The 13,319-nt window shown below is 37.5% G+C and overlaps 1 protein-coding gene across 1 annotated transcript in view; it reads left to right on the forward strand.

The window, feature by feature from the left end:
• Window positions 1–1,039: 1,039 nt before the first annotated feature.
• The window catches only part of LOC113225833, a gene marked incomplete at its 5' end in the record, with an annotated part of 43,119 nt that continues 30,839 nt past the window's right edge, over window positions 1,040–13,319 (forward strand). The window contains 3 exons of the mRNA XM_026458284.1: window positions 1,040–1,173; window positions 11,804–12,006; window positions 12,415–12,603. Coding sequence (XP_026314069.1) covers window positions 1,040–1,173; window positions 11,804–12,006; window positions 12,415–12,603 — 526 coding nt within the window. The remainder of the gene's footprint in view (window positions 1,174–11,803; window positions 12,007–12,414; window positions 12,604–13,319) is intronic.

The raw sequence follows: 13,319 nt of genomic DNA on the forward strand, positions 1-13,319 counted from the left end.
ATTTAAACGTAGTGACATGTAAAGGAATATGAAAAAGCTAAAACGTTAGATTTAAATTGTAATGTCATCGCAGTACTGTCTAATTTTGCTTGCTTCGCTGTCAGTCGAACAAACTAAGACTAAAGCGTGAATGACGCTCTGTATACGATTTTAACGCCCTATAAGTTCGGACACTTTTTGGCGCGGACCCGACGTCCATATAATTGTAAGTCAATGATCAGGTTTATTAAATAAAAATACGTACTGTACACACATATTTCAATGTGTAATAAAAATATTTAAAAACTACGTATTTTTATTTAATAAACCAGATGCTATATAAATGATGCAAACAATTTTTTTCTTCACCTGTAAAGTTGTCAAAACTGAGATTGTACCAATTGCCAGTTCACAGTCGATATTGTGTAAGAAAGTTAACATGAATTAGGTATTTAATAGAAAAACTATTTTTCAACTGTTTCACTTCAAATCGACCAGTTAACTTGAGCTTTGCTGTAACTGACGAAAATTGCAAAATTACATATTCAATTTCCGATGAAATGTGATTCCGTTTGTTTTGTAATTGATGTTTTGGTGTTTTTCTCACACCACCGAATAGAACAGCACGGCTTTGTTAGAGATATTATCGTTATTACAATAAATACAGAATATTTTTTGGAATATACGGAGACGTACACACAGATCAGTAGCTGGCCTGTTTATATTTCAGTGCAAACGAGAGTTGATATTTATAAGAGCTCTATCGCTAATGTGTTACCAGGAATATATGGCCCTTATTTCGTCTCTATTTCTGGTTATATACTCGATGACCACCGGTGACCATACGAAAATCTGTCATGTCTGACAACAAATTATGGTCATTTTAATCCCGGTTAGAACTTATCAAATTTCTGAAATATACGAAAAGATGCTTCTTTTCATTATTTTGTTGATCATCGTGATATCAACATTTAGATCGTGATTATTCATTACACTTATTTCATTTGGGACTTCCAAATCATATGGTTCAATGCACTTATTTCGTATGGTGTACAAACAGGGACAAAGTAATCGAGCGCTGGGTGGAGCTGATCGCGCGGTGCGCCCACGCGCGCGGCGGCGGCGGCTCCCGCGTGCTGTGCGCACGCGCCGCTCCGCTCGCGCAGCCCTACCAGTACTGCTATCTGGAGAGAGGTCGGTCCACTACACTTTGTTCACCAGTTAACTTAATAATTAGTATAATATGAAACGGATTCATTCATATAGGTCAATGGATTCATTTCATATTTTTTGTTCTTTATAACAAAGAACGGCGGTAATCCAACGGGAGAACGGTTGCTTTTCAATCCACAGGTCGATTAGGACGACTATGTTATCTCTTTAAACTTTGAGAGATAAGTTTAAAGAGATGAACATTCTTACACTAGCGTCACAACACATTTATGAAAACATAATTTATTAACTAAATTTTTATCTGTTTTGTGAAATTATTCCACTATTTTGTTATAATTATTAATACAAAGATCGAACACTCAGAAAAAAGTCCTTCGATGCGGTCGGATTCGAACCGACGTCTTCTTGCATTCCGTGACAGACGCTATACCAACTAAGCCACGGAACGAACCAACGGACCTCACGAATTTTTCTATGTGCTTGCGTCGTGTCTTTGTATTTGGTTTTTCAACGACTTTTTAGTCGTAGCGCCGTCTATGAGATTTTTTCTGAGTGTTCGATCTTTGTATTAATAATTATAATATAATTTATGTTAAGAAGAATATTTTTTTATGAAAAATAATGACAGGCATAACATTAATACGGGGTATAAAAATAAACCAGCTGTTCTTGATTGTCGACTTCACAAAGTCATTTGTGAAGTCGACAGTGCAATGTATACGCTTCTATAACAAGATTCTGGTTGATATACAAAATTTACGAGGTTTGAAACTATAGTGAAATAAAAACTTTGTTCTAAAGGTTATTATACAGCTCCTGCGCACTTGGATGACAAAAATCCAAGATAGAGTCCCATTTAGAAATAAATATTGTAAATGGTAGTGTTTTCAAATGTTCTTTTTACAAAGAGCAACCTATCGAGTTCCTGGCTCTTCTTTTTCTCGGGGAATCTGCCTTACGAATAAGCAGTAGAGTTTAACCACTATGACGATTTCAAGTGTAATTTATTATAACCTATGAAACAAAGATTATTTGACTTTGACAATCTATGAAATCTGTTACTAGTAAATTGAATATTAAAGGCGGTAAATAAGGTATTACGAACGAGACTATTAGAAGACTGAGGGCTTTAGGAATCAAGTTTCGTGATTTCCGTACCATTCGTGAAACGTACAATGTTTTTCATCACACATGCACGTATATAGTATGATTGCATGAGGGCTAACTTAACTATAACGCCCCAAATAAAGCCCGTTGGCCTTTTTTCTTCAAATTGCACTGACCATGGCTGTAATGAGAAGAAAAAAGGCCCGGAAGTTTTATTTGGGGCATTATAGTCAAGTTAGCCTGCATGCAATCGTACTATTTACGTGGAAGTGTGATAAAATACTTATTTGAACTAATACGAGCCAGAGACAGGTTGCGCGTTTTTCGGGAATTTTCGCGAAGTCTCCAGAATTTCCTCAGTTACTGTATAGCATCTAGGTTATACGTTATACAATTGACATAAGTTTATTATTCTATGTAAAGTTTCATTACAAAATTTTCCTTCTATTCCGATTCGCGGCAAGGTAAAGTAAACATTACGGTGAAAAAAAAATGTGGTGTCCTTTGGTCTCTTCTAAAGAGGCTCGTACTCAGCACTGGAAGGTATAACACGTTAAAGATGGCGATAATTGAACTTCCTTCTGTTTCTGTCTAAACAGGAGCTCACCATTAATAATTTTAATTGAGTTTTACCCAAGTGCGAGCGAACTAAAACGAACGATACCTAATATGATTATACAGGCTGCAATCGTTAAGTGTGTCCAGGCAATTATTCTAAACTAAAGTAAATATTGATTATTACAAAGTAAATATGAACGTACAACGTAAAACGTACGTTACCTAATGAGTGAAACAATTTCCACAGCTTTTTAAAAATAAAATATGATATCCCCATACATTTAATATGACATTCGTAAAGAGGGTTTTGGTTGACCTACTTTAAGAGGTAACAATAAATTTACAGATAACGAAACTGATATAAAAAAAGTAATAAAAGTATATTTTAATTAAATGAAAATAAATATAATTTACTCATTATAAATTATTTTTAAGTAAGCAGAAAATTTTGTTTTCCCAGCTGTTGTTCGAAACTAAAGTTTCTCTATTAATGTCGTATTATGTGTATTATTGAGATTGTTTGTGAAATAGCTCTTCTACTTTATTATAATTATTTATACAAAGATTGAACAAAAAGAATTGGTTCTATCGGATCGAAGAAATTTTTCTTTGTGTTCGATCTTTGTATTAAGTCTTTTTGTAGTTTTATTTAAAAAAATATTGATGTGGTTTTAGATAACGCACTTTCTTCTTCTTCTCAACATCAGTTTAAAGGTTTATTATGTCTCTTATATGTACGGAATAATGGCCTTGGCACACTTAACGATTACACCATGTATAACGTAGACTTTGTATTTGTGTAAAACGTTTCATCGTAAGTTTAAAACTATCCGGAGCAATGAATACCTCTCGTTTGATCCGTCCGGGACGTAGGAATGCCGGTTGCTAAATTGAGTTAAGTTTACAATAAAACTCAACCTTTTGGAATTAATAGGGTTATTTTTAAAATACTAACAACCTCCCAGGACTGTACATTACTAACATCATCAACAAGAACTTTTGTTCCATATTTTTTTTACAAAACGTAATCAGTTTGCCAAAAATAATATTTTAAGTTTCTGTTGTACCTACTATTTGACACTTTGACTGGTATTTATGCATCGTATATAACCAGAAATAGAGACGAAATGTCATTTCATTTGTTTGAAACCTATTCTGCCATATCATTACTGTGACAATTGCGCTCCGATTGGCCAGCCCGAATTAGAAGCAATTAACGGGTGTCGTCAATGGGTGTCGTTAATTGTTTCACTTCAAATCGACCAGTTAACTAGAGCTGAAAGGGTTGTAACCCTAACTAGCCGTGAACAGGTTCACGGCAATGAAATGGGAAACTTCCGGTCCACAAAATTTATTAAAGAAGTAAAGTTTAAAGAAAGGCTGTAACAATATAAAGGTACGAGTAAATAATGTAAAAAAAACAGGTATAACAGTATAAAACACTCCCTACACTTTATTATTAAGACACTTACCTCTAAATGGGCCGAGAAACTGAATTACAGAAATAGATACATGAAGGGTGTAGACATAAATTATTACACATGATAAGCTTATTAACAGCTCTGACTGTTGTGGTGGTCGAGCTGGGAGTGACTGTGGAACGAAAACAAAATGAGAGAGTGAAGGAAGAGAGTGATGTAAGGAGGTCACACCGTCACAGAGCTGTGCTATAATGGACGAAAATTGCAAAATTACAAATTTAATTACCGATGAAATTTGATTCTGTTTGTTTTGTAATTAGATTGATTTGCAATTTTTCCCCCACACCACCAAATGACACAGCACGCCATTGTTAGAGATATTATCTTTATTACAACAAATACACAGTATTTTTGGAATATACGGAGACATACACACAGGACAGTTGTTGGCCTGTCTTTATTTCAGTGCAAACGAGAGTTGATATTTATAAGTGATGTATCACTGATGGGTTACCAGGAATGTGTGGCCCTTATTTCGTCTCTATTTATATACTCGATGTATTTACGCTAGCGATTTTACGCAAGTGACGGAACGAACATATCGTGCGCCTGGTGTAAGCGACATGCTTATCCATAACAGTTGCTGTGCCACTCAGAGCTTTAAATCGCAAAGATTTTAGTTTTCAATTAATATCATGTACTGTATCTAATATTTGTAGAAATTACGGTCCTGTTGGAGTAAATTCATTACTGTTTCACACATGTTTCGTAACATTTAAGTAGGGAGTGTTTTTGATATTGTACCTGTGTTTTATACTATTTTTATTGTACCCTTTTCTTCTGCCTTATTATACAATAAATTTATGTTGACCGAGTCCTCTATTTCATTACTCGCGACACTGGCGGTTTACAACATTTTCAATCTTAGGGGCGCTGCCGCTGCGCCCGTCACCTTGAAACCTAACCCTCCAATTGCATGCTTACCCTTCCAAACCGGAACGCAATAATGTTCACATTGCTGTTTGCAGAAATATGTAAGCTGTTACTAAAACCAAAACTTTTCTTTTCTTCATCGCACAGAGTTAAAAATGCCTTTAAGTACGATCAATTTCAATACATAAAAGTATTTTGTACGAAAGTAAAATCTGAGGAATAAGTCATAAGTCATGGAACAAAAGTTGTTGTAGACATTTCGTAAACTTTTGTGGGAGCATATTTTGGGTTTTAAAGACTGTTTTAAATTACTTACGTCCTGTTTTAAAAGTAAAATTTAAACCTCAAACTTAATGAAACCAAAATGGGATATTAAAATAGGAGGTGAATATTTTAAAACAGTTGTTAAAACGTAAAACATATGTACTTATCCAAAACACCACAGTGTCTCAAGACAAAAGTCTTCGACCAGTGTGTGTTGCAGTGATGATTTACGGTACTGAGAGTGGTTGCTCACTATGGGCCTTAAGAAGGCTCAAGGTCACTCAAAGGGCAATGGAGAGGGCTATGCTCGGAGTTGCGAAATCGAATCACTAATGAGGATATCCGCAAGGGAACCAGAGTAACCGATATAGCTCCAAAGAATTGCAAAGCTTAAGTGGGCAGGGCACATTGCTCGCAGAACAGATGACCGATAGCGCTGAAGAGTTTTCGAGTGGCGACCGCGTACCGGTAGACGCGGCGTGGGCAGACCACTCACAAGGTGGTGATGATCTGGTGAAGGCTGCGGGAATCAGCTGAATGCAAGTGGCGCAAGATAAATCGTTGTTCAGCAGTGGACGTCTTTTGGCTGAATTGATGATGATGAATGATGAAATGCTTCTACGTCGAGGGTTCGAATTCGGGCTCGCATCTCTGAGGTTTTCGATTATCATGAGTTTTTCGATGAAGGAAAAGATCGCGATGAAACCTTCACGTTGAAGAAGGTTTACAACCATTGAAAAACGTGTGAAGCCCCCAACCCGCATTGGGCCGGCGTGGCGGACTATGGCCTAAACCCTTATCTGAGAGGAGACCCGTGCCCAGCAGTGGGACATCTAAATGGGTTGATGAGGAGGTTGTTAGAATAAAATCATACCCTTTTTTAACTAAACCTGAAAATTTTGCTGTTGGAACGCACATGTTCTTCAGGACTACACCGCTATAGACGACATTCGACATCAAACTCTTGGTACACCACGGTCTCTCTTTGCAGCAATGCCGGCCCTGAACCAGCTAATGCTCTTCTAGCGGAAGGTGGACTGGTTAGACAGTTCGATTATTTTCAAGTTAGGCCATTTAGCTCACGTACAGTGGCCCCAGTGTGCAGTGGTCCTATACGTAACTTACAACGGTCCATTGCCCATCGTAATTTACGAATAGTGTGTAACTTGATAAACGAAATTGTGTATACAAAGTGTTCCGTGTAGGGATTAATGAATTTGGTTATTGAAAGAAAAAAAATTGTATCATCAAAACATGTGTTTATTTCCAGATTTTTTGTGTTTCTTGGGCCATTTTTGTACAATAAATTAAACGCCAAATTAGCCATATATAATTTTTGTTACATAAAGGTTAAGAAAATTCTCCAAAAATTCCTTCAAAATATGTCTACGATGATACAGAGAATTATTAATTATCCCAAAATAAATGTTGTCTAATAGGTATATGATTCGCGTATAAGTAACGCTATATTATCGTCATGCCCCAGAAACTGAACTGTATGTTATAACAGTTAACAGACGACGTTAATAATGACGTGACGTGTCCCGCGGGGTATAAAATTTGCAAGCCACCGCGGCTAGGCGGCTAGGCTTTTCATTGTTATGACTGAACTATTTTTGCGATGGAAAAAGAATGGAGTTACAGTTTAAAGCCTTTGTCTGTGTGTCTGTCCCAGGCTTCGTAGCTTCCAAACGGCTGGACTGGTCACAAAGGCAAATTTAAGTCAAGTCATGTCTAATCTAATCTATAATAATCTAATTTAATCTAATCTATAATCTAAAAAAAATCAACCTCAAGACTTTGCTTATCGGTTTTCTCTTAAAATAATTGTTTACCTTAGTTAAACAAAATCGTGGTAACATGAGTTTGGACTTAGTTCTAAGGTTGAATAAGAATAAAGGTTGATTTGTATTTGCTTGTTAAAATGCATTTTTATTGTATTGTTTGGCTTTTGGTTCGTTTGTATTACGAAATTAATAAAACGCTTGTTATCTTGGTAGTAGTAATACGGGAAAGTATTATTGCCCGTATTACTAATGGTAGTACCACGGACAAAAACAATTACCCGTGATAGAAAGAAAAGAAAGAAAGAAAGAAATTACATTTATTTGTTTACCACAATGACACCACAAAAGACAAAAGATAAAAAAAAGAGAAAACGGATCAAACAGAACTAAAACAAAACATTCAACGTAACGTACACGGGAGATTATTATTGCCTGTGTAACTACTAGTAGTTCTGCCGGTAGTACCACGGGCAACAAAGGAATCGGTTAAGGGAAAGTGCGCGAAACCGGATTCATCCCCTAGATTGCAACCCTTGGAGGTACAATATTTTCTTTAAATTTAAATGAGACCAACACTGGGGTACATTCTTTCTAACAAAAAAAGAATCATCAAAATCGGTTCACAAAAAATTCGCCGGAGTGTCGCATAAAATACAGTCCAATTGAGAACCTTCTCCTTTTTAAAGTCGGTTAACAACTGCCACCGCCTGCCGAACGGTTGCCATACGGGTCTGTCACGCAGAGGTCTCGATACCCGGGCAGGAAGAAATTGTAGTTATGTATGTGTGTCCATGGCACACCCGAAACGGGGTTTCCTTAGTTTGGGCCTATCAGTGGGTACATCATGATTATATTTATTATTATAATCTTTATTTCATAGGCAAGCAAATTACTCTTGAAATCATCATATCGCACTGCCATCACAATAGTGTTGTAACTCAAAATATGTGAAATTTAATATTATACTGAACGTAAAACTTGATTCTCTACACTTCAAAACAACCGTCGTTGGAATATTGTAAGAAACAATCAAATACATCTACTTAACTTAGAATGAGACACACTTTATGTGAGCTAGTTCTGGCCAAAATAATCCTTATTGAAAAACATGAAATAATTTTTTCCATTTTATTGTTAAATATATTTGATGAATTGTTTAAGTGTCTATAATAAACTATAACATATAAATTTTAATGATTTTTTTGCGGGAAGTGAGTAATTAGTTTTTCATCGATCCTGAGAAAGTCCTCTTTTTGAGTTACAACACTATTGTAATCGCAGTGCGATATATATTAAACTCTACTACAGATTCCTCTGAGAATAATGAATAAGAAACTCTAGGGGCTGCTTTTTGTAAATAAACATTTGTACACATTTATGTTTACTTTACATCATTTTTTTAATAATATCAAATAACGGAACGAACAAGTTGTTAGCCTGGTTCGATTCCCGGACCGGGAGAAGTATTTGTATGACCTACATTTATATCTCTCGTGAGTTTGGGTGTAATTTGTGGTTGTCTACCTATGTGTGTGTCCATGGCACCCGCGACACAGGATTTCCCTAGTGCGAGGCTGTGAGTGTCAAAAAACAATGATCATAGATCGAGGTTTGTTTCCTGGTTTCTTAATGCATCTTGTCAGTTTATCGAATTACAAATGGCTCCTAACACGAGCAAACGTCATCTAAGCCATTAAAATGATAGAAACAGCGCATAAAATCAAACTTTAGCAATAACGTGTAATAAGTGGAAATTATTCAAACGTGTTATCAAGCTCGCAAATTGTTTCAGTGCGCATCTAGGCGGGATAGTTTTCAAATTCCCCGTTACTAAAGTCGAGACAGGCGCGGACTAAGGCGTACATAATTGTATTAAGAACGGCGACCAGTTTTCAAGGCTCAGTTGTTGTGTCCAGACTCTCTAATAATACTTTAGAAGATCATTTTCAAATTCATTAGTTTTGTTTACTTAAATGTAGACACAGTAACATCCCGGTCGTGTGGATTGCGGGAACGATATTTTGCAGGATGAACGTATTTCAATACCGGTATTCACAGGAGCATCTCGTTTACAGGATTCTATAACATTCGCTAATAAACAGGATACTGCAAAAAACCATTATAACAACTCAACATCAACCTGCAATTATAATCGAGTGTTCTATTTTAATTTTTGTCTTGTTGCTGTCGCGGCAACCGGCGACTAGTGATGGGATATTCTCGAGAATATTCTGACAGCGGAAACTTTGCTGTTAAGTTCTCGAGAACATTCTTTTTTAAGAGAATTTACGAGAATTTAAAAAATGAGTGACTTTCTTATCTTGGGTTTGAATGAGGCTAATAATTAAAATTAATAATTAATAATTTAAGTAAAATGCGCGCGTGCGCTATTTTGTCGTCTCCAATCCAATTCGACGGCCTCTGTGGTCGAGTGGCTTGCACACCGGTTTTCATGGTGTCGCCATCTCTGACGTCCCGGGTTCGATCCTCGGCCGAGTCAATGTAGACAACTAACTATTCTATATTGTCACGGGTCTGGGCGTTTGTGATACCGTCGTTGTTTCCGATTTCCATAACGCAAGTGCTTTAGCTACTTACTTTGGGAATAGAGCAACGTATGTGGTGTTGTTGTCTAATTGTAGAGAGTTGCCAAGAAATAACTTATAAACTTACTAATTTTACATCATAAAGTGATAATTATCTATGAAAACATAAATAACGAACGCAAAACCAATACAAACAAAATGGGTACAAGGACACTGGTTCAAGAACCGGCAAACGATACGTATCGCGCAGCGCTACTTTCTACATTTGTGCTGGAAGCGTCACATCACAGAAACCCAACCGCCTTAAGTTGTTAACGAGTCTGGCTGGTGTTAACCCGTTTTCGAACAAAACCATAGATATTATTTCATTGGAGGCCACACCCTTATCGTACAGTTCCGACGTTGCTCTTTTATTTATTTATTTATCTTTATTTATCCCTTATAACATAAATAGAACACTTACAGTTTGCTTATTCTGTTTGTTAGTATTCTCTTAATTTACAGTTAGTAGTGCTATGTGTAAGGGCCGCCTTAAGCGATGTGAGCCTCCTCCGACTTCTTCCAACAGACTTTGTCTTGTTCCAGCCTTGGTTATAGCGTTTCTGCTATCTCTGGCCTTACTTGTCTTCCTTCCTTATAAAGCGGGTACCAAGCAGTAATGTCAGCATTACTGTGTTCCAGCTTTGAAGGATAAGGGTGTTGGTGAAAGTACAGGCACATGGGACTTGTAAATTGATGTCTCATGGTGACGGGTACAGTGGCAGTACCCGTTAGATCTTTGCGATTTAAAGCTCTGAGTGACACTGCAACTGTTATGGACAGGCGTGCAGCTTACCATAGGTGCACGATCCCGTCATGAAATAAAATATATAAAAAATATAATAAAAAAAGTCATGACTGTCTGCAATTCTTTGAATATCCATCCCATTTACATAACAGATACATGCGCAGGTACTTTTCAATTTGGTTCTACACTCACCGTTCCTCCTTCGGTTGATTAGAAGGTCCGGAACACTCCATCCTTGTGTCGTTGATATACCACCCATTCGCACAAAGTGTTTTGCTTCCTTCTTTCTGATGTGTACGGCAAAGGATTGGAATCTGTGTTTCCCGAAAAGTACAATTTGGGGCTATTCAAGGCTGGACTGAATAGGCAAGCGTGTGTCTATTATTTATAAAATAAAAATTTTGAGTTCACTCCCGCGTTATAACATCTCTTGTCTTTGTCGTTTTCTCACAGTTGAGCTTTTAATGCGGTCTTTGTCCTCAATTATTATTACTCATCAAATAAATTCGATAGCGTTCTGCAATTAAAAAACGCAACCCTGAATACAATTCTGTGTCCACGGAGCTACCTCGAATATACTCACACGCGAACGCTATACGATGGCGGTGTTCATTAAAACGCCAGGTGTTGCCAACATTTATTATTTACAAAGTTATTTGTAATTTTACACAGTAACAACACGACACGATATTTTTTAATGTTACGATTTAACAGGTAAGTAATATGTGTGGGATTGGTAGGATGCTTAGTTCCAAATACTTAACATCGTGGGCCGCAACGATTCCAACCGTTGACCTGTCAACCGCTCTCCCACTGGGCGGTGGTACTGCTCTTACTACCTATGTCCGGTAATTGTTTGAAATCTTCCTATTACAATTTATTTATCGGCATGAAAATTGAAAATAATGATAGCCAACATACAGGCGCACCTAAAATAAATAATGTTGTACAGTCTAGAGCATATCAGGCTTCATACTTTGGAACCTGTACTGTTCTTATCGGTACCGACATAGAGTTAAATTTAAGCGTGAAACACACATAGAACGGGAGTGGGTCGGGTCAGGACCACGGGCAAGTGCCCGTCCGGCGCCCGCACTCGGTTTCTTGTCGTCCTTATAAATTACACGGAATTAGACCCGCCGTGGTCCCGACCCGACCCGCGCCCGTCCCGCACCCGCTGTTTCACGCTTAAGTGACTCTGACCCTGTAGGCAATGCTTTACCAGTGTACAATTCACTTTTTTCTCAGCATCCCCACCCCAATCGTTTCAAGAGCGTCGCCTTGCTATAGTAGAAGGAGCAGCATGGGTAATGGTGCGTGTTGGGGCAGGCGAGGCGGAAGCCAAGCTCATGTTGGGGGCGAGGGTCAACGGGTGCAGCGCTCCGTCGTACACCAGCAAAGTTCCGCTGACACATCCGTTGGCTTTGCTGCATTATACATCAGCTCAAAAGGTAAGTCACCAATCCGTATTAATTCCCTAAAGAAGATGCACTTGTAAATGACAAGAAAATGAAGTGAAGTTATTTATTGTCCGACCGAAAGAAGCCTTCTTCTTAATACGATTGTATTTTTTTATTGTTGATTGTATGTTACTCGATCATTCCGACCTTTGCGAAGCGATATCGATGATTCGTTTATTTGTTGGAAAGAGGGCATCTCAGTAGTATTACATAAATAGGCAAAAAAACATAACGCTCTGGCATCCCGCTGACGACCACCGGTCCAGCCGAGCTACTGCTTCAGCCAGTTGCTACGATAAATATTGCATCGTGTCATTTGATTTTAGATTGTAACACCATTTTCTTTTTATCGAAAACGTGTTTTTCTGCACAATTTCATGATTGATTATTCCTTTACAGGGTTACTACGCTGTAGCGGTTGGTACACCATCGTCAATAGTCTGCGCAGAACGAGCTTCCACTTGGCAACTCTGGCATCCAGCTTTGGAGGCCAATTTGGACGCTCACACTTCAGAAATGTCTACGGTAGCTAGAATAGCTGGAGCCTTGAACGCCTTGCTTGACCGGATGAGGGAGGGAGGTTATCAGGTAAGTGGTGAAATGTTCATTACATAATACGAACTACAATATTAAGGTCATTGAATATCACAACGTTTTACTGCCAGGATCGTAGGAATTTTTCTAATTGTTCGATCTTTGTATTAATAACTGTAACAAACTAGTGGAGTAATTTCACAAAAAAGATTGAATATCGTAAATATGTATAGTAGTAAAGGTTGATATTGAAAAAAATTAATATTACAATGAATAACGCGACATTTCTAATCAGCCTCTGGTATCTGGCTGAGTCAAGAAAAACTTTCATAGATTTCACAGATGGCGGCAGAAAGTTGTTAAAAAACAAAAACAAAATTCTGCAACAAGCACATAGAAATTTAGTAAGGTTTACTGGTTCGTTCCGAAGCTCAGTTGAGTGGGCGTCAGGAACGGTATGCTGAAGGTGCTGGTTTGAACACAGCCCGTTCGAAGGAATTTTCTTAGTTTTCGATAGATAATACTGATTAATAATTATATAAACTATAAGTTTAGAATCGCACGAAAAATGCTATGATCTAAGAAGTATGTCAACTGGTTCGACTTTTGGTATACCAAAAAAATTTCGATGTTAGTGCAGTCCCTGTTAATAAAAATGGAAGTAAATAATCTCAGTACAGAGTACTAAAAAAAACCGACCTCAAAAGTACGTGGAATTACGTATATTTGCTAAATTTTATTGAAATATCCCCTAGTTCGCCACTATACAG

This window comes from Hyposmocoma kahamanoa, unplaced genomic scaffold (genome assembly GCF_003589595.1).
Source record: "Hyposmocoma kahamanoa isolate Upper Pololo Valley unplaced genomic scaffold, ASM358959v1 175, whole genome shotgun sequence".
Taxonomy (NCBI): domain Eukaryota; kingdom Metazoa; phylum Arthropoda; class Insecta; order Lepidoptera; family Cosmopterigidae; genus Hyposmocoma; species Hyposmocoma kahamanoa.